The 21570-nt window shown below is 42.5% G+C and overlaps 5 protein-coding genes across 6 annotated transcripts; 1 reads left to right on the top strand and 4 right to left on the bottom strand.

Moving 5' to 3' along the window:
• Window positions 1-244: 244 nt before the first annotated feature.
• gpatch3 (G patch domain containing 3) lies at window positions 245-3125 on the bottom strand. The gene is made up of 7 exons (XM_069693025.1): window positions 2706-3125; window positions 1917-2377; window positions 1581-1755; window positions 1087-1146; window positions 852-973; window positions 626-753; window positions 245-511 (listed from the first exon to the last, which is right to left on the bottom strand). The coding sequence occupies exons 1-7, from the start codon at window positions 3118-3120 to the stop codon at window positions 328-330; spliced, it is 1545 nt and encodes a 514-aa protein (XP_069549126.1). The 5' UTR covers window positions 3121-3125; the 3' UTR covers window positions 245-327.
• A 4192-nt stretch (window positions 3126-7317) lies between these two features.
• On the top strand, window positions 7318-8411 carry nr0b2a (nuclear receptor subfamily 0, group B, member 2a). The gene is made up of 2 exons (XM_069693024.1): window positions 7318-7925; window positions 8087-8411. Exons 1-2 carry the CDS (start codon window positions 7391-7393, stop codon window positions 8326-8328), a joined length of 777 nt encoding a protein of 258 aa, XP_069549125.1. The 5' UTR covers window positions 7318-7390; the 3' UTR covers window positions 8329-8411.
• Window positions 8412-10732: 2321 nt separating this feature from the next.
• Window positions 10733-15080, bottom strand: kdf1a (keratinocyte differentiation factor 1a). The gene is made up of 5 exons (XM_069693023.1): window positions 14939-15080; window positions 14741-14835; window positions 13339-14402; window positions 12853-12927; window positions 10733-12090 (listed from the first exon to the last, which is right to left on the bottom strand). Exons 3-5 carry the CDS (start codon window positions 14381-14383, stop codon window positions 12005-12007), a joined length of 1206 nt encoding a protein of 401 aa, XP_069549124.1. The 5' UTR covers window positions 14384-14402; window positions 14741-14835; window positions 14939-15080; the 3' UTR covers window positions 10733-12004.
• A 439-nt stretch (window positions 15081-15519) lies between these two features.
• Window positions 15520-17730, bottom strand: LOC138617914 (trophoblast glycoprotein-like). Of its 2 annotated transcripts, XM_069693273.1 has the most exons (3): window positions 17663-17730; window positions 17289-17367; window positions 15520-17057 (listed from the first exon to the last, which is right to left on the bottom strand). In XM_069693273.1, exon 3 carries the CDS (start codon window positions 17045-17047, stop codon window positions 16088-16090), a length of 960 nt encoding a protein of 319 aa, XP_069549374.1. In that variant the 5' UTR covers window positions 17048-17057; window positions 17289-17367; window positions 17663-17730; the 3' UTR covers window positions 15520-16087. The 2 variants fall into 2 exon arrangements, with proteins under 2 accessions (XP_069549374.1, XP_069549373.1); XM_069693272.1 differs by lacking the exon at window positions 17663-17730 and having other exon boundaries at window positions 17289-17587.
• Window positions 17731-18784: 1054 nt separating this feature from the next.
• On the bottom strand, window positions 18785-21389 carry LOC138617915 (transmembrane protein 222-like). The gene is made up of 6 exons (XM_069693274.1): window positions 21243-21389; window positions 20924-21008; window positions 20494-20525; window positions 20288-20384; window positions 20079-20209; window positions 18785-18881 (listed from the first exon to the last, which is right to left on the bottom strand). Exons 1-6 carry the CDS (start codon window positions 21359-21361, stop codon window positions 18794-18796), a joined length of 552 nt encoding a protein of 183 aa, XP_069549375.1. The 5' UTR covers window positions 21362-21389; the 3' UTR covers window positions 18785-18793.
• Between the last annotated feature and the right edge of the window lie 181 nt (window positions 21390-21570).

Raw genomic sequence — 21570 nt, 5'->3', positions numbered from 1 at the left:
GTTACGTGACCAATCTGTCAAAATAAAAGCCGCGCCTGAAAACGAGTACAAGACGACGTCCTCCTTGATAACACTGTATGTATTATTACAGCCGCGCTCATACACGAAATTATTACATCACTACTACATTCGTGCATTGCATACAAATGTGCGGGATTAATATAGAAAAAAAAATTTTTTGTGTATAACGTAAGTGAGTAAAAAGCACAAAGGCAAAAATATTCACAAATGGATTTCATGGTTTGAAAAATATTTTAATATAAAAACAAGTCAACGAGCAAATAAAACACTACAGGGTATTTTATATCTCTAAAAATTAAACTAATGTCATCTTCGTGGTCCAATGCTGCCACCTGGTAGCCACCCTCTGTACTTCATACTGGTGCTTGGTTGGCGTCTCAGTAAGGTGTCGCCTCCGTCTGTGTCTTTGGGCTCATCATACACTGTAGTTATATGAAAATCTGTCCTGGCCTTTTTTACACGATGTAAGAGCAATTTCTCTCCATGATACCTGCAGAAAAGAAAAGAAAAGAAATTGCATTGATGTCAACTCATTCTCATACCAAGACATACAATTATATCGGACTTTTATTGTTGTGTTGATTGTTTTTGTGTTCACACTCACCCAAAGCCTCTTTTGCATTTGGGATGTTGGCCCTCATTCTCCAGGGCTTCAGGAATCCCAATCTGACTGCTTCCCAGGCTTTGACCATCCTTCCAGCCCTGCTTCTCCATCACACGACGGCCAACACCCTAAATCCAGGAAAAAATGTGAAGACAATTTATTTCATGTATATGAAAGAACAGTGTGAAAGATTAAATAAATCCATCCGATATCGCAACCTCCTCACCTTAGTGAACCTCTCAAAGCTGCCGATTGCCTGATTGTGCCCTGATCCATCTTCCAAACCCTCCCTCAGCCTATTTTCATACCGCATTCTGACATAGTCACGAGCATCCATGTCACCTCCGTCTGTGAGAGGAAGGACTGGGTTAAAGAAAATCTGACTCTGCTGGCATTATGCACACAGTTTGGTTCATTTATTATGTCAAGATAATTAGATATGTAAAATGGTTCCAGGATACCTTTATCATAGTAAACACTCATGTCCACATCCCAGTCGTCTGCCGTTTGTTCATCAAAATCTAAAGAAAGGACAGAAATAAATACAGAAATGTAATCAATATTTCATTTCAGAAATACGCTTCATTTAAAGTATTAGTAACAGAAAAACAACAACTCATCTGAATTTAATACAAAATATTTAGATTATACATTTTTTTTATGAAAGCGGTCATGAAAGACTGGGAAATATATCAACAATTGTCTTTTAATGTCTGTCATTATAATTGTAGGGTGGAATTTTGAGGTCTAATTTAACAATATGAAAACATATTTAGTCAAATCTGAACCACCAAAATGATTTTTAACACACTAAAAAACACCAGCAAAACAATACCGCTTCAGTCTGACTTCCCAGAACTGTGCGGGCTATTGTTATTATAAGATTGTTATGAACACATAATATGATACTACTAAATATGTGGAAAACTGTATGATTAGTGTTTTGTTTGCCTACCTCCTTCCTCCGCCTGCCAGTACTGAGCGTCGGTGTAGAACACCAGGCCTGAGCCCCCTTTCTCCCACTTTAACTCAATCTCTTCTTCATACAGTCTCTCTTTGCTTCGCTCCTGGCTCGTTACATCGTCGTGCAGAGCTTCATGGCGCTCCCACTCCTCACAGCAGTCATCATCCTACAAAAAAAACAAAAAAAACACATAAATATTTGGCAAACCACATAGAGAAGGGATGACAATGATGACAATTCAGCCAGAGATACATCACAGCCTACACAAACAACGACACATTTATCTGACATACTGGCAGGCATTGATGGATATGAACCTAAACCCACATCATCTGCATTTGACTGTGCATCATCCTCCTCCTCCTCCTCCTCCTCCTCTTCATCGGCCTGTGTTGTTTCCGTGTCATCAGCGAGCCGTCTTGACCCTGAGGACGGAGCACCCAAAGTGCCCGGTCCTAATATTTCATGTCCTGCAGCTGTTAACACTGTCTCTTCTGTGGCCGGCAGTGTGCGAGTGTTGCGGTACCGGAAAGGCACGTTCCCATAGCGACGGTTAGAGCTGGTTTTGGGGAAAGTGAGGTCCAACTTCCGAATGAGGCGCGGAGGCAGGCGGCAGGATTGGATAAGCTGGAGGAACACTTTCCCCGGTGTGCCCACGTTGCCGTTTTCCATCAGAGCGGGTGGATTCAGCTCCGATAAGCTTTTGAGGTCAGCCTCAGTAAAAAGCTCTGTTAATGAAACACGGTGCCGCTGCTCGTTCTTTGTTTTGTAAGGGAATGCCCCACCATCTGGAAGATTAAACAACAAGGGTAGATGTAAAAAAAAAAATAGTGACAACACATCATGTCACAATTGAACAAAAGACAACACATAATCAACAGTAACACGTGTCTACACCTCCCATAGCTGCAACTTATAATGCAGGCTTTATGTTACAGCTGCAACTTTTGTAATCATGCTCCTTTTCTAAGTCGTGACGTTGCTCCGTGCTGAGCCATTAAAAACAGGCTTAAGAAGAAGTAAATAAGTGATATATAAACAACGTAGTATTCCCCTCGACCTGTAAACTAACTATATCTTCAATTGACCCTTTAATCCACATACTGTGTCTCTAACCTTTGTCGTGACAGACTTTTATCCTTTTAATAACACAGCGTCTGGACAGCCAGTTCCCCTTCGAGTCGATCCAGTGGTTCCCCGCATACAACCTGATGAACCTGTCGGCTTCTTTAGCACGAACCGAGACGACACAACAGCACGACTTCCCCGCCTCCTTCGACACAGCGTCGGGTTTTGTCAGCTCGTCGGTTTCAGAGGATTTCGAGCTGCCCTCCTCGCCGTCTCCACACGCAGCGGTCTCGGGGTCCTCGGACCCCCTGAGGACCTCCGGTCGGTGGCGGTAGTGAAAACACAGAAAACCGCAACTTTCTATGAACTGGCTGAAATAATTTCTCAGGTTGGCTGAGCGAAAGGCTACAGGGATGTTGCTAATTGCAAAATAGACCGGACTTTCAGCTTCGAGGTCCGCCATGATTGTTTTTCATTTGGAGCAGCATACGTCATCGGAACGACGGTTCAAAAATTACGTCATATCCGCTTACGGAAATGTTACAAAAGCTACGACTTTCCTTTGCTCTCTACATATAAAATATACTATATATAAAGTGCAATGTATAAACACGGCACATATTTTATGAATAATAGGTTCTTTCTAATGTGCTTACAAGTTTAAAAGGAGGAATAATAGGTAGCTAGTCAAAAATACAGATTGACAAAGGCAAGAATGATCTAAAAAATAAGTGGAAAAAAACATGTTCACAAGTACCAAAGTTAGTCTAGATTTTAAGATACTAACTGTCTCCTTTTGTTTCTTTCTTTTTCTCTGTTCTTAATTTTGTAAAGGTATAGAATAATATATTACCATCATGTTCAAAAATCTAAAGGTGCATTGTTGTTTTCACAGTTTTACAAATAAATCATTGCAGTCCAAAGTTCAAATCCCCTGATATCCTTGACATCCCATGATTAGGAATTTAGAGTTTCATTGACAGAGGCTATTTTCATTGACAGCAGCAGGCTCAACAGGCCACATCTGTGGTATCAGACTCACAACATAAAGTATAAATGACCCACTCATGAGAACATTGATAGTGGTCAATTCTACTTTCTTGACAACAGTAAAAAATGATGAAAGGTGAAACAAAACTGTGAGACTCAAATTACAGCCAGACATAGGCCTATGTTTCTAGGTCAGTTTTCATCTTTACATATCTGTTTTTGATTTAAGAAGAAAGATAGCATGACTAGTATGAGCACTGTTAAACTTCGCTGGATGAGTCAAAAAACAAACGTTAGGTCTTTTAAGAAAACCTTTTGAATCTTACACGTTACTGTGTGTTTTTAATCCTCTTTCAGAGGCAGCCATATGCTCAGTCAGAGTTCATTAACCCAGAGGCCAACTTTTCCTTTGGCCTTCACCTCAGCTTTTATCATTGTATTTCGATAGTAATAGGCAGTAAAACTAGGCTAGGGTGTCTGGACCCTGACATCACTTTACACATCATATTACACCTTTAAAGTACATTACTCATAGCCATGCTGGTTTTTGAAAGCACATACTAAACCTTAAGAGGGTGCTCTTATAATACTGAAACAATACACATTTCACCAAGTCTCACAAATGGACAGTCTGTCTGTGCTGTAAAATTAAAAAGTACAATAAACTAATTGCTAGCTTGGAAGAGTACACAACAAAGAAATCCATATAATTAGAGGAGAGAAAGTATAACGTACACATAGCACTGTGGTTGGTGGCTGGATGTGGCTTGAATTAATTTGTGACATCTTTTGTTCTGTCAGTAAACCTGACAGAACAATGTTCTTTGTGGAAACGGGAAAATAATTCTAAGAATTTGAATGCCAGTACAATGAAATTACTTTTTTTTCCCCCGAGCATTCAAATGAGCCCACTCTGTAAAAGTGATCTTTGGGTCAATGACCTTGTTAAAACGGAGCCGGGCAAATGAACCTCTGCTGTATTAGCATTGGGTCAGGGTCAAGTGTCATGTTCCAGAAATGATGTTCATCATGCACACACATGTGATGCCACCAAATAAACCAGGGATTGTACAGCAAGTCAACATTTGGGGGAAGCTTTCCAAGGAAAGAGTTTCAGTGTGTGGAGTGATTTGTTAACCGAGTTCTCTTCAAATCATCTCGTGATACAATGTTCTATGAAATGGTTGTTGCAGGTTTAAAACTAATAATGCAATCACAGTTAAGTGTCTTAATACACTGTTGAAGTTTGTGTATTATTTTAAACATCATGATAGTAAAAAATGATTCATTCTTCAGGTGCCAGCCATTACATCATGATTCATCAGACGTGGACTGTTTTGCTTCCTTGATCTCAGAATAAAGCAATTGATCCACCTACAGAATGAAGGACATTTTATTTTTACTGTCCTGGTGGAGATAAATGACTGTCCTCCGTGTCCGTCTCTGCCTGCTCCTAACCTCTATAAACATACACCTTATCACAAGCATTTACAACTGTCAGCATGCTTCATGAAGCCTGAGGACTGCTTAGTGCATTATAGGTCACTCTACTGAAAGGCTTGACGATAACATCGATTTATTATGTTTTGAAACTGTGGTCCATTACGATTTAGCCTCTCTGAGTATGGACATTACGTCTCACATGAATAATCACAGTGTATCATAATGAAATCTCCCCAGGAAAAAAAATGAGGCAATGAAACATATTCTGGAGTATTCAAAGAATGAGTAAAGAGAGCGATGAGGTAAAACAAACATTCGGTGACTGGTGCTGCCAGTTGTGTCTGGGACGTAATCTCTCTATTGGAGTCATTCAGTTTATGGCTCTGACCTTGACTCCATCGTTCTGTGGTTCACATCTTCTTCTAGATCTTTCAGCCTGTGACGGTTTCAAGCTTGTTAGGCTTTTTCACAAGTGTCCCACCAAAAAATATAGAGCAAAATATTTTACATATTGTGTCATCTGGGACTATATAATGTGGTAAATATTTTACTATTTAGGGTTCATGGTGCAAAATGTCCAGACTAAAGGAGCTCATAATTTTGCTGTTTGTTTATTTGCGACCGTAATAAAGTAATTTGCTTATCAGTCTCAATCCTCGGTGCCAGGCACGGGGGAAGATAATAAATTAGGATAAACGTATTTAAATGACAAGGGGAACATTGTACCACCTGTAACAGACACCATAATCTGATTTCTTGATTATGTTGGACAACTTGTTGTTTCAGAACAAAAAACTGGCAAAGTCAGTTCTATCCTAAAAGTAATGTATAAAGGGGTTAAATAGCTAAAACTAATAGATAAAGTGTTGAAAAGCAAATGAATAAATAGCTCTGACCAACAACGTCTATTTTGATATGATTATTAGCGGTAAATAATATTCTATTTAATGAGTTCAATTGGCCACATTGAAACATGAGAGGTGGTGTTTAGAAAGGGTTTCGTGTTTACATCCGACAAGCCTGTTGGGGTGCGTCAGATGAAAATGTTTGGGAACCACTCCTATGCAGACATCTTATCCCTGAAAATGAGAGAGGTTTGTTAAGACTTTGATGTTTTTTAATTGTTTGGGATAATGTCAGTTTCCACCATGTCATCAGGGAATGTCTGTCCATGTTGGTGGTCAGAGGTGACCCCGGTGCTATAACTCAGAAACAGTGTTCGCCTATATTGTGCTGTGTAAGTTTTCTGTTTATTGCGGTGTAAGACAGTTACATTACGTTAATAAAAACACAGGAGCAATATTAATGAAAATGTAAGTTCAATATGTAATGTAAAACCTTCTACTGATGAAATCTATTTCTTACTAGCATTCAGCTTTATATACAACAACATTCAGTTTGACAAAAAATACCTTCTACTACGGTAAAAATGTTGTGTCAATGAAGAAATCAAACAAGACTGAAACGTAAATGAAAGGAACATTTCCAGGGTACACAGCCATACTGACAAGCACTGTGACTTTTACATTTTTAGGACAAAGACAATAACTTTGTTTTGGCCCTTGAATTAAATGTTTTGTGTGAGTTATGATCTTTTGCAGGTAGGCCTAAATTACGGTGTTATGCTGTATTATATAAACTATTTTGACAAATGCATCAATTGAACTTTGAGAATGTTTCAAGATGTGGGCAAAAGCAATTGAGAAAACCAATTTTATACTTCTTTTTTTTCACAATATCAAACAGTTTTTTAAACCAATTTCTACCAAATTAGGCCTCAAATCCAGTTGTGTAATTAGATCAGATACATTTAAAAAAAAAGAGAGAGAAAAAAAGCCTACACTTCTTGAGTACTTAACTTGTAGGTCAACGCCCTCTTTCTGCTTTGGCCTCTTTCCAGCTCTACAGGTGTGATCTGCCAGTTTGCAGGGACACTGTGTGAGGCTGATTACCTCTGCAGTCCTTGGTAGCTTGGTACTGCTTGGGTTAATGACACCGGCTCCAAGATAAGGCCCAACCCTCTTGATACTCAGGCTTACTCCAGCAGCTCCCTTTCATTGAGAAAAGCTTATCTGTTTCCCGGGGTTATTCCAGCAGTCACCTGGCAGAGTACACGGTTGTTTTTCATATAGAGCGTATTGACAAGTCAAGGTCCACTCAACAGGGAGGGTTGGCCTTATAAATACCGGGACACTGGAAGTAGCCGCAGCAATGCTCACAAGCTCATAAAGAGCCCATCCTGTGAGAGGACGCATACACTTAACTAAAGACTGCATAACTACATCTCTGAGTCAAGTAAAATGGATAACAGATGTCATTGTTCGACCAACAGCGATAGGCTGTCAAATCCTATCCTCTACAACATCCTGAGTCAAATGGACTGCAGCAAACCAAGCCAAGACAACTTCAACTACACGTCAGTACCTCACAGATGCAACTGTGAGGTGCGACGGACGGTGTGCTTGAAAAGGCCTTCTGAGATTTGCAAAGAGGCTTCAGCAGTTCTGGTTAAAACCCTCCATTTCATGAAGAATTTACCTGCTTTTAACCAGCTGCCGCAGAACGACCAGTTCGCACTTCTCAAAAACTGCTGGGCACCACTCTTCATTTTGGGTCTGGCACAGGAGCGTGTGGACTTTGACGTGACGGACATCCCTGCTGACAGCATGCTGAAAAAGATACTCCTGAACCGTCAGGAGAGGACTGAGACTGAGTGGGAGCAGCCCACCATGGCCGGTGTCAGCAAACTCAAGTCTTGCCTCAGAAAGTTTTGGAGTTTGGATTTGAGCCCAAAGGAGTACGCATACCTCAAAGGGACCACAATATTTAATCCAGGTATGTACCACTTGGATTTTAGAATTAAAAATACTTCCAAATTGATATCTTGCTTCTAAACTTACTGTAAAATTATCAATTAGTGCTGAAATAATGCTTTGTAAAAAAAAATGGCATTATGCATCCATGTAACTCTACCTTCCTATTTTTACCATCAACAGATGTACCAGAATTAAAGGCAGCCCTCTTTGTTGAAGGCTTGCAACAGGAAGCTCAGCACGCCCTGAGCGAGGTGGTCCAGCTCCTCCACCCGGGGCACCAGGAACGCTTTGCTCGAATCCTCCTCACAGCCTCAATGCTGCAGAGCATCACACCCAGCCTCATCACTGAACTCTTCTTCAGGCCTGTGATCGGCCAGGCTAATCTGCTGGAGCTGCTGGTTGACATGCTCTTCTGCAGGTAGAAGAGGTGGACTTCATTAAAAAAAAAAATCTGTCCTGGAGAAAGTTGAATCCTTTTTTTTTTTTTTTGCAGTGATGATGCATTGTCTCCCCCCATTAGAAAAAAAAAAGGAATACCAACAGTGGGCTGCTTTAGGGGGTCACTTTAGCCGAGTCATAAAAGATTTCATCCACTGAAGTGGAAAGATTTGACTTTCTTGATTTGACTGTCTTGATCTCATGTTGAGGATCTTTTCTGTTTGTTTCATTGTTGTAAATATGTTTTGTCTATATTTACAGAACATTTCTAATAAATATATTTTTGTACATGAAACGTAAAATGAAGTTCTGTCTCTGTCTTTTAAAAAGACTAACAGCAAACCAAATCTGACCCCTGGCAAATAAGTTATTAAACCTACTACCACCAGAGAAATTACTCTGTATGTCACCGAATAAAGTTTTAAAATCTGGTGTTTGGTGAGACATTCCCGTGCTGCTAGTTCAATGCAAACTGGACATGCTCTACAGGTACAGCCTGCACACTAGAAACTTCTGAAGGGTCGAGCTGTCTAACTTCGGGTTTCACCCTATGCTAACTTTAATTGTAATGAAATAGCTTATTTGTGCGTCTCTTCTAGAACTTTTCAAATGTTATTGGACCGATTGGAACAAATTCTGTAAATGAAATGAGTGATTTGGTGGGTGTTGTGACTCCTATTGTTTTAGTAATCCACCATTTATTAACAATTTATAAAAAAAAATTTTAATGTTGTAATTACTATCATTGGCAGTAGGGAGAAACAAAAGTTCCACACTGCAGGTTTAAACAAATTCTTAGAATAATTATAATTACTGATGGCACGACAGTCAACATCTTCTCCAACTTTAAGACAATAATGAAATTTAAAGTGAACACTGGGCTTCAGACCAGTAAGCAGCCAGTCTGTCATATATAATACTGTATAATATTTATTAATTTATCATTCAATACTTACATGGCCAAAATGGCAGTCAAACATTACAAAAACATCTACACCGCTGCAACACTTATCACTGAACTGTCAATATTATTCAGGATGAAAACTTCACAATCATATAAAAATCATAACACTTCACGTCGAGATGGAGTGATAAATATGGTTAAGAAAGTAAACCTTCTTTCATGTAGCCTATTATCACCACATATTTTGACATATTACAGAGTGCAGTGTTTTTCTTTGGTAGTACTTTGTCGCCCTCTCATGGAAAATAGTGGAAGTCACTGGACAGGCAGACAGTTAAAAGAAAGGTGAGTCCTGGGGTTTTTGGGCTGTTTCACAAAAGCAGGATTAAGAAATTCAGGGTATCAGAGTAAAGCCAGGCTTGATCTCGTCCAGTAAATGCATCATGGCTTAATCTGTTTCATAATTGCCCAAATTATAGCCCGATGCAGATCATTTGTGGCCTGAGGGATGGTCAGGACATAGGCTCTGTGTTGTGCTGTGGTAAATTTTGGGAACACTCACGGAGGTAGTCATTGAGGAAATTCATCATCGATGGGGCACGCCACTATAAAGGCAGAAACTCACACGTTTCCATATCAGAAATTGGTTTGCTGATTGAAAGAGCCAAAGATTAATCAAGCCTGCAGTTAGCCCGGTCTGGAGCAGGCTGGCTGCACAGAACAAATCTCCATGGTAACTCATGTGCTGCTCCTTTAATGAAACCCAACTATGGCGTAATTCCGCCAGGACAGCTGTAAAATCCCAGTTTAATCCCTTGTCCGGGTTGTGTAAAGCAGCCCTCTGCCATTTCTGTTACATACAAACATTTTAAGATCAAAGCATACACAAGTCAATTTGAACATTTTTCAATACACTAAAGTAAGTCTAAGAAACATGTGTGGTCAATCAAGTGAGCTGTAAAACTCTGAGCTTGTTGTTGAACTGCAGGCTATATTTTATATGGAACAAGCCCTCTTGATTCTTCCTACCCCATGGTATGTTAGTTGTGAAATGGTGAGGCTTTACATGACACCTCATACAGGTAAAACAGGAATATGCCAGTGGGGGCAGAGAGCCAGAGGAAACGGGGTTACACAGGGCTACACAGGGCAACTGCAACACACCACAAACAGAAAAGCAGGCCCAAAGAGCTTGATATATGGCACAAAAGAATACAAATCACTAATTTGCTGTTTGTTTTAGGCTTTGTTGAGTAATTTTTTCACAAGTGAATAATCCCAAGTAGCGAGTTTTGTTTTATAAAAATCGATACAAATCAAATTGTTTCAAGAATATTTGAGAATCATTTACTTGATACAAGTGCAGCTACGTCTTATTTTGTCCTGTTGCAGGGCACTGATACTAAACTTTAAAGTCACAGAGGGCCACAAAACAAAAACAATACAATTTTTGAACTCTTAAAATTCTAACCAGATTTTTATAATTGTTTATTAACAGCAAATAATAATAAACGTATTCAGTGTCACTCTTTGGTTAACTTTAAATGTCTATCATTAGACAGTTGTTGTTGTTGGCAACTGCTGGGACAGCTTTGTCATCTAAAGGAATAATACTTAAAGTCTTAAAATAAATCTTCAATAAATATATCTTCACCTAGATATGTTTATCTAGATGAAGTAGGACTTCAGGACAGGTTGATGAAATCAGGCTGATTTTCTGCGCTGCTTCAACGCGTTGCAATAAATGACAAAGACAACCCTCAGGATTTTATTTCCTTTTTGTCAAAACCAGCCAAACGGGTTTCTTCTTTTGCTGAGGGTGGAAGAAAAGAAAAGAAAAAAAAAAAGCCTGCCTGCTCCAACACAGTGACCTCAGGGAGATGAGTCTGACAATCCAAGAGATAAACAGGAAAAGTAGGCTAAAGAGACAGTACCAGAAAGGCCTGTGAAGGAAAGAGTTGTTGATGTACGCGAGCAAATACATTGCTGCGAAACAAATGGGGCTGCTTAAATTCAGACTACATGAACGTACCATTTTGACTTGTGTGGAGAACAAGCAGCTCTGCAAGCTTAGAGCAGCATGTCAAAGTTGCTGTAAAGCGACGTGACTTAAACACCGTGACTATACATGAAGCTATTTCCTTATTGAATAAATATGAAAAGGCCTAAACATGGAGATTTTTATTTTGATAAAAATAGGACTTATTGGTTAATAAAAAAAAAATGTGGCAAAATGCCACCAATGGTTTAACAAACCACCGAGTAACAATGACTTAAAAATATGTACATCAAAATATGGCTTATCAATACATTCAAAACAGGTCAAAACATGCATCTCAGGAGTCTAGAGGAAATGGCAGGAGGCAATAAGCTCACACAAATATACAGTACATGCTCAATGGCTTGCACAAACAAGAACAAGAATGAGGACAGTTATGTTCTACCATCCGTCTCTGTCCTCTTGCCTCCTGACTGCTCAATTTGCGTTGTCATTCTTGTGCAAACAACTTTAAACACTGCACACGTGTTCACAAAAACCTGTTGTTAGAAAAAATAAATCTCATCAGTGGGTCGTTAGTCGGAGAGACAAAATGTCTTTGAATTTAAATGACACTCCAATAGCAAACATTAGCCGGACCACTAAAAGGAGAAGCACAACTGCCCAGGTGCTCCGCTCAGTAACAGCAGAAGGATGAAATAATTCACATCCTTTGTAAGTACAGGTATTTTTTTTTTTTTTTTTCCTGTGCTGCCTTTCAGAGAAGCAAAGGAGCACCTGAAGAGTCCATTTCAGAGTCATGATGGTAGGCCGAGTAGGCTGTGGCAGTGCCGGAGGAGTACGCTGCAAGAGGCAAAAATACTATTTAAATGCATTGAAAATATAAAACAAAAAACATAGCAGTAACAGAAACAGTCAACGCAGCAGATGTTTTTATTTCATGCACAGAAAGTGAGACGTGAAACCGCAATGTGAAAGTTGCAGCGACACAATGTGGTGTACACTCGTTCAAAAGACATGCAACGGGACACCCCATCCTTTTAACAGCCTCTTTGCAGAACAAGAACAAAAAAAAACAAAAAAAATACAGAGCCCGCTGCGCTGTAATCCATCTGTAACCCAAGTCGTTTGTGAAAATGACAAAATAAATCAGGGGACATTATGTGGCATATATTTAATGTGACTCGATCTGCCGCTCGAGCAGGTGGTGTAGCATGTCCGCTGAGCTGGAGGGAAGAATGAGGCGGGCTGATAGGAGGGTGTTGGGTGGCACGGGTGGGGAGGAGGCCTCTAATGAGTAAGGGATTGTAATATGCAGAGAAAAGGGCAGGAATGTGGGGCTTTTCACGGTTTAAAAAAAAGAGTGGTATGTTACCGGAAAGCAGAGGAGGTGAGAAAATGCCTCCAGCTGCAGCAGATAATAATGGGTCGCAAACGAGGGTGGTGATTATACCTCAATGAGCGGGACAAATGAATATCGTAGCTCTATCGGCACAATGACTGTAATTCGTATGATGATAATGTGCCTTAATCCGTCGTACGTGCATTCGCGTCGACCCGAAAGGGTCCGTGTGGCTGCAGTGGAAACTCCCCACATGTACTCACCTCTCCCGCTGTAGTGTCTCATTTTCCTTGCCAGCTCGTCTGATGGCGTCTGCTCCGACACTTTCACCTCGGGACCTGCGGCAGGGGACAAAAACAATTAGCCAGAGTGAACACATAGGGACGAGTGGCAAAAAAAACAAACGGGATCTCATTTTACGATAAATCTGGTCACCTCTGCTATTGTGCAACATTTTCGCAGACGGGGAACCTGTATCGACTTGCCTCAGATTAACCTCTTGTTATTAGGCCACTGCCTGTAAAATGCCTGGTGTATTAGGACTTAAAAATATGAGCGAAACAAAAGAGCTGCAGCAGCGTTCCAACAGACGCCATGAGTCATGGAACAAAGACAGCTCAGGTGATTGGTATATTTGTTATATTTGGCCGGGTGGAAGTGAAAACAGTTGTCTCACTGCGTTGTAAATGTTTACGCGCCATTCAATATTACGGTGTATTGGTTTTCAAACTGCAGCACGGTGTTCTTACAGTCGCTGCTCATGAAGGTGGTGGTCATGGTCTCGTTGCCGCTGTCGGGGAGGGTCCCGTCACTCCTGCCGTTGGGACGCTGCCCCGATGTCGACTGGTGGCTCTTGTTCTTCTTGCCCTTCCGCGTGCTGATGCGGATGACCCCGTGCACCAGCTTGCACTCGGCCTCCTGCTCCTCCAGGTTGTAGTCCTGGGCGATGCTGTAGATGAGCTCGCTGATCTCGTTGGTCTTGCGGGAGAAGGAGGAGTCGGAGGTGCACTTGGCCAGCTGGTCGATCTGATGCAGCGCGTAAAGCTCCAGCAGCTTCTTGGTGATGAGCGAGTCGATGTCTGTCCCCGTGTCGCTCAGGTCGTCCAAGTCATAGTCCTCACGGGATAGCAGGCTGGTGTTGCTGACTGGCCGGTGGCTCTCCCCTTTACCCGTCACTCGGGTCCGTTTGGGGGCGGCGACCGGATACCGAACCGTCTGACCCGCTATGCGCACGTCCGGGTAGCGGAAGCTGTCACTTGGTGGCAACTTGGAGGCCTTGGTGACCTTGCTGGACTCCAAAGGGATGCCGCACGTGGGGTTGGTGACAGCCATGCCGTTGGGAGGGCGAGGCTCGCTGCCTTCTTTAGGGAGATGGTCTGTGGAGCTCTCGTTCATCGGCAGGCAGGGCTCCCGGCTGCCATAAAATCCACAGGTCAGTACGCAGCAGATAAGAGCCTTGCAGCCGCTCCAGCCCATAGAGGCGCAGGAGCCGCAGGCGCGTCTGCCGGGAGGCCCGCCGTCCGCTGAGCCTGGAATAAATCCTATAGTCTCTGAGCCCCGTGCCGTGCCATTTCGCGGGTGGGCTCTGCTGCCACCGTACTTGCTCTCCGAGCACCGGGAGTGATCAGCGTGGTGCTCGCATAGATGCTCCCCATGAGGATCCTTGCAGGAGTCCTGGCTGGCCGTGCTCTCCCTGGATGGAGTCCGGGTTTGTCGGTACTTTTCCACTCTTGAGCTGGAGCCGTGGTGCTTGTGGTGGTGGTGGTGGGACGGCCCTGTGCTGTGGCCAGGCATGGCTCAAAATGCCCGGGACCTGCAGGTACGGCAGAGGAATGTTTAGAAACAATAACCTGGCGTTAACCTCCCCTCTGTTGTTGACAATTCGGACTTGAGGCATTTAACGCACCGCGGACACGTTGCTCTCCCGCATTTAAATCTCTTGAGGTTTTAAACCTTCAGCCTCCAGTAAAGGAACCTGCCTTCATTTATTTTCAGAATGTAAATAAAACTTGAGTGCATCGCTTGCTGGCGTGATAATAACTCATTCCGTCGCGCCCATAATTTGACCTATATGTGCCAAAAGAACAGCCAACACCAAACCTCGTTCAACATTTCACCGTTTTGAACTTAGCTCGCAAAGCGTTCACTTACTGCATAAGAGGAGACGGTTGTGGTTGCGTTTTATCCCAGAGAGCTCGTCCGGCGAGCAAACCGCGGAAGTCTCGGAGAGGAAACTTGTGATCGCGCTTCAAACACAGAAAGCAAAGAACAGTTTTTTTGTTTTTTTCGACCGCCCACACATTTCCAGGTGATCTTTTACTTCCTACAAACGACAAACTTTTTGCCAACCTTGAAGCCTGGAGTCCGGCGGCTCGAAGAAAAATACAACCCCGACTCAGCTCATTCGTGTCGTCTTTCTTTTCTTAAAGCTGACAAGTCTTGTGTTGCCGACAAGTCTCCCCAATGTTTGGCTTATTACCTGCGGCTACAGCTAATCCCAAATCCAACACCCACCCACAGGTGAGTCGTGACGTCACGCATGCGGATATAAACGCGCAGAGGAAAGGGAAAAACGAGATGGGAGGATGAACGTCGGGATTGACCGGGACAGGGGAGTAAAAAGCAAAGGAATACATGTTGATCACGTAAAACTTCCGTAAACAGGCTGTAAGGTTGCAACGAACACAACGCGCTGTTAATAGCCTTACTCACCTCGTAAATGAAGCACGCAGAGGTGCAACAGCTGCCAGCATCTGTATTTCCAAACATTATATTTCATTCTGCCCTATTTTTTTTCCCCTGCATGGAAACACTTCATAGAAGGGCCACCTCACCTGGAGGGGAAAAAAAAAATACGAGTCTGAGCTGCGTGGTGTAATTCATTGCAGTCACAATAACATAGTACAGCACAATAAAGTTAAATAGCCTGCAGCAATTTTTTTTATTCTTATTTCATGGAAATACAAGTTTGATATCATACTAGCTTTCTATTCCTTTACATATAATAATACAGATCACATCATGAACAGTACTACACACAATAATAATCAAATTTAAGGGCATTTCTCTTCTATGGGTTACTGAAACCTACATAATATTATATTATTATTATTATTATTCTAAAATGTACTGAGTGACTATGGATTAAAGATTGTTAGGTCAACGCACATTTCCCATGCCATTTAGCTGTCATCTATGTTATTTTTAGCAAGTTGTCTAAAGTTATGATACAAAAACAAAAAATACAATAAACACACACAGAGATGGGCTATCGCGAACATTTGAATGCTTTTGTTCTTATAAAAATGTATGATAAAAACACAATACTAGTTTACAGAAGTGCCTCAAAAACACAAAGGCACTTTTTGGGGGGAAATTTATATGTTATAACTGCAGATTATACAGGAGGCAAAAAACATCAAATCAGTGGTAAAACACCCGCCATACTGTAAACTATTCACATCTACTTCATATTATGTCAGTTATTTTATCTAAGGATCATAAGTTTACAGGAGGGGAGGTTGTCAACTGTTTGAATTGTGTGTCTGCGGGAACCTGGACAATACAGGTGTCATTCGACAGCTGTTGTGACAGAGATATTCCCAGATGCCTCTGTGGCCTGCTGCTCTGTGCTGAGATGTGCCTGAGCCGAGGGTCCGAGTCTATCTCGTACCTATAGTGATACCCCTCCAGAACGTCCTGACACGCATCTCTCATTTCATTGATCCATTTCTTCATACCTTTGCGGTTCAGGTAGAGCACCAAGAGAAAAACCATGCCCACGAACCCCAGCACTAGCCCCAAAAAGACGTAGGACGTCTGCAGGGTGAGATCAGTGACCTGTGCAAGGACCGGAGCAACACACCCATTGGCCTGGACACTGAGCCCTCGCAGGCGGGTGTTGGTCAACCCGTCTGGTGAAGCACATCTCACAGCATCCACGTCTACCTGAGCTCTTGTTTTATTCAGCCATGCGACAAAATTGTGGATCTCACAGGAGCAGGTGTAGGGGTTGTTGCCGAGAAGGATTCTGACGTCCCCGAGCTTCTCCAGCTCCTGTAGAGCGTCAGCCCTGAATGTCCTGAAGGTGTTGTGCGTCAGGTCCAGCATCTGCAGATGGTTCAAGCCAGAAAAGGTCCCACTGTAGACGGCCACCAGAGAGTTGTTAGTGAGGAGGAGCTGCTGCAGATTGGGAAGGTGGGAGAACATCCCGAGGGGCAGCAGGGCGAGGTTGTTCCCGGAGAGGTCGAGGCGGAGGAGCCCCCCGAGGCCACCCCAGCGGAGAGCCGTGGTGAGGTCCGTCAGGGCGGTGAAGTTGTTCAGTGAACGGCTGAGGTTGAGTTCTTGAAGGGGGCTGTCGGGTATGCTGAGAGCCTCTGGATGGATGAGTGCCAGCTGGTTGCCACTGAGGTCCAGGAAGCGCAGGTTGACGAGGACGGAGAAGGTGTGGGATGCCATCTCTGTAATCCTAAAAAACATCACTAACACTGTAATGTCTGTTCTGAGACATTTTCACATTATTGTCATGCTTGAAAACAAATGCATCTCAGCATACTGCCAAACTGAACAAATTAAAACCCCATTCACAGAAAGAGACGTGATTTATTTATTATTTACACATCAAGAAAGTCAGTCATTTTAATCCAAATATAACTTTATATACATGAGTTAAACAGAAGAAACAAACAGACATTCTCACCTGTTATTGCTTAAAATGATGTTTGTGACATTCTCCAGCTCTGTAAACGAATCAGGTCCAATGTGCTGTATGTTATTCCCTGTGACGATGACAGTTCTGGCATTTACTGGAATATCTTGTGGCACTGTGAGCAGAGCTGTGGAAACACATTTCACCGTGCGGGTGGCAGCAAAACACTCACAGCCAGAAGGACACTCCAAGCACTGGTATGGTGCACAACAAATAATTCCCAAAAACACAAGGAGTGCAAAAACACACATCTTGAAATTACAGCTAATTAAAAAAAACCAAAAAAACATTTAACACACAAAAGTTTGAGTTACAGAGTAAAAACAGGGATCCCAGTGAGTTAATAAATCCAGTGTTGTCCTAACCTTTTGTTCTCACAAACTAATCGAATACTGCAGAGGTGGCAAACACTGCACGCTCCATCACCAGTCCCTCCTCATCTGCTCCACTGTGGGAATAGAGGTCCCCCCGTAAATTGATGGTAGTTCATATCACACAGAATCTGCCAGATGAAAAAGGTACGTAGTTCCCTTAAAGGTACAGAGGACGATTAGGGCGTCCACAGCCGGTGATCCACATCAAAGTCTGCCAGGGGACACATGAAAAGGCTTTGCATCCAACAAAAAGGAACTTACAAAGACAGAAATATGAAACTGTTACAGTTATACAATAATTAAATAATGCTTATTCAGATGCATAAAGCAAACCAATAAAATACAAAATGCATAAAAATGTAATGTCGTATCGCTCGTAGTTATAACAACATTCGAGCATGAGGATGCAAAGTTGGAAAGCATTAAATTTCTGTCTGGAGAAAAGGAATTAATAACAATGATAATAATAGAAACACTTAACACATCTGTCTGTACACACCAAAAGGAAATGGATCCAAGGAAGGACAACACCACAATTTTTCACATATGGGTCTTCCATCATTCTATCTTTGGTCGCGGCTCATATCTCTTAGACAAATAATTGATGAATACTTTCAGCGTTAAGATTTCGTGATCCATTTTGGAGTGATTTATCACTGCAAATGTACATTAGCCGGTCTGGAAACACATTCATCATTGCCATTCATAAAAAATACATCTCTGCGACTCCGACGCATTGCTCCACTGTGGCGTTATCAGGAGAAAATCATCTTACTTTCATAACAAAAACACAGCGCCCGCTATGTGAAAAACAGTACTTGCGTATAATGAGATGATTTGCAGATACTGTGGTGTAACTTATGAATAATAATACTAAAGAAAATCACTGTAATAACATAAAAGTGACGATTCATTTCAAAACTACCCACAAACAGCTAGACTTTGTCCTTAAATAACCTCCTGGAGTCTTAAGTTGCTCGAGATCACAACAGGCAATGCAGTCCTTCATTTAGTCTTTTCTGTACTAACAAATGTCCAGTCAAAACACATCATTCACATCAATGACGATGTATAAAGTACAACCAAAATTTGTGAGTCATCTCGTTGTACTGCTCCAACGTGTTACTGTAGGTTGAATGTGAGGATGAACGTGGCGAGGACTCCGCACAGCATGAAGCAGGGCAGCCAGGTCTTGAGGAATGCGGCCCAGCTGAAGGATAGAAAGAGGGTGAAGTGTTAGAGTAAGTCATCGATGCCTGGATACAGTGAGTGTGTGGCAGAAGAGGGTAAAACGCTCTTTATTTTGGACAGACAAGGACATGTGAGGTGTGTTGAGGTATCACACGGTCCAGGCTCTTTACTCCCAGAGGCCCACGGCTCTGCTCTCTCGCAGCGGCTACGCCCGGGCCCGCGTCCTACTGTCCTATCCACCCAGCCGGCACAGGGAGCCCCAGCGGAGAGGTGACCTCCAGCGGTGACAGAGAGGGGAGCGCTGCTGTCAGTGATGAATTACCCGACTCCCCTTCTGTTGAAAAGACTCCTGCGCTGTGGGAGTGTTGTCTTTGCAGAGCCAGCGCAAACTGTGACGCCATCGCTCTCTATGTGGGTCAGTGGAGAATAATGAGGGGGGTTCTCTGAGCCATATGTCTCTTAATGCTCACCAGCATCCAGCAGCAGAGCATTTGAACAGACTGTGGACTTGTTTGTGATGGAAGATGTTTCAGGTGTGTTCGGTCTGGTATTGTTAGGAAACCACATCTTAACTTGTAATTCTACAACAGCTACTCTTCCTTCCTGCCGTCGTCCGGAGGTCTCAGGTTAGGGGGTGTCACGTGTTGTACAGAATGTGTAACCTATTCAGTAAAATCAACTCGACTTGATGACGTAAACCCATGTGATCAGCGCAAACAAGCGCAGGAGGAACGCAATTTAAAATCCAAACATGATGAACAAGTTTAGAGTAAAGGATGTACTGTAGATGTGCTATGCGCTGTAGGTCAAGTGGTGAGAGTGTGGATGGTTGGAGGGTAGCTGGTTCGATCCCAGCTGCTTTTCCCCACATGTTCAAGTGTCCTTGAACCAGACACTAAAAGTCACACATTGCTCCGGATGTATGTAGGCGTGACAAAAAAAATGAATCTGCTGAAGGACTGTAATGTACAGCTGTAGCTGCAAACACAAGGACATGAATCATGGTTTTATCTTGGTAAAAGATGATACCGATCTAGCTTATAATATGGACGATATGTTCAATGTTGGGGCTTTTCAGTAAAAACACAAAAACCCTCTGAGGCAAAAAAAAACAACAACAAAAAACGTTTGAAGCTGCAGGACTGCATGGTAGGCTCAGTTCAGCATTGTTCTTACAATGCTATAACGAGTGGCCTAATGAGGCTGAAATATTTACCTCACATGTTTCCCGTGAATAAGGGATAGCACACACAGGTTCATCATGTTCCACGATGAGCTGTTGTCGTAGCGCATGAGGTTGAGGGCCATGGCGACGTGGGAATGGCAGTTATCAAAGCACAGATTGTGCTTCAGTGAGACAGAAAAAAGTAGTTATTATATTAGTAAAGATGCAGAAACATGTATTTGTTTTAAATACTGTCTTACCGGCCTGCATTTGTATTCCTCAGATGCATCGTTTACTGCTTTGTCCCATGTAGCTGCGCCATTACCACAAACTTTGTCCTCATCCAGCTTCCAATACCTGCAATATCAGTAATCAATGGATCAGTGTGGTAATTTTAGAACGTGAACTGGTGTGACCTACTAGTTGAAATACTATTAATATACAATATTCTGATTAATAAGCTTACTTTGTTGGTCTACCAAACCCCATGTTGTCCTCCTGGAAAGAAAAACACAAGTTTTATAAGCATGACTCTAGAGCTGCAATGATCAGTCGATTATTTGATTTGGTAATCAACAGAATATTAATCGCCAACTATTTTGATAATTGTTTTGAGTCTTTTTTTTTTTCTTTTTTTTAATGACAAACGGTGGTTATTTGGGATTTGGGAAACCCTAGTCAACCATTTTCTGACATTTAAAGACCAAACAGCTAATCAATTATTAAGAAAACAGTCGATAGATAAATCCAAAATGAAAACAATGGTAATTACAGCCCTATAATCTTACACTGTACTTATGCCGGAGTTTGCTGTGGAACCGAGTGGGCTACTAATAGACACAGAGATTAATTTATGGCCTACTTGAGGTGATTTGGGTTGCAAAAGCTATTCTTACCGAGACAAAGTACGATCCTGCAAAATCTCGTATGACCCCGGTGGAAGTGCAGATACCCATGTGACCAATGAAGGGGAGCACCCACCTGCAGGATGCATGGACACACACAGTACGACTTCATGCACGTTTAATCGTGTAGCGGAAAAGAAATGCAGTGCATTTATCGCAGCACGTATTACAAGGAAACAGATGCAACGAGCGGCGGAGATAAATCTGCTTCATTTTAATCTGACGTTTGCAAAATAACAAGCTTGTAACGCTCAGCTGTCACGTTCAACGCTAAACCAGCAAGATCAGAAGTAAGGCATTCGCTTCTTACGATAAAATGGGAATGGGTGTCCACACAATGCAGTAGGGGTAGCGGCTGGTTTTTCTGTCGGGTTTTAAAAAGTCACCGTGGTAGCTCATCATTATGTCGACTTCGTCCGGCTCCGCCATCACAACCTGGAGTGACGGGGGGGTGGAGGGGGGACGACGACGACGACAGTGACGTACATCCAGCGCCGAGCAGCGCGCAGGAGGCAGAAGGCACGCAGACGACGCCTCCGCCGGGAACCAACCAGCGGTCGGTCCTGGGACGCGACACCGTTCATCTGTGCGTCGACTGGTCTGTTATCAAAGGGTTATGAAACTTTTCACCAAAACAA

This window comes from Brachyistius frenatus, unplaced genomic scaffold (genome assembly GCF_029030835.1).
Source record: "Brachyistius frenatus isolate BFR_SWC_R1_liver_20210118 unplaced genomic scaffold, ASM2903083v1 Contig_14, whole genome shotgun sequence".
In the NCBI taxonomy this organism is placed as follows: Eukaryota; Metazoa; Chordata; class Actinopteri; family Embiotocidae; genus Brachyistius; species Brachyistius frenatus.
This window is presented reverse-complemented; position numbering and strand designations above follow the sequence as displayed.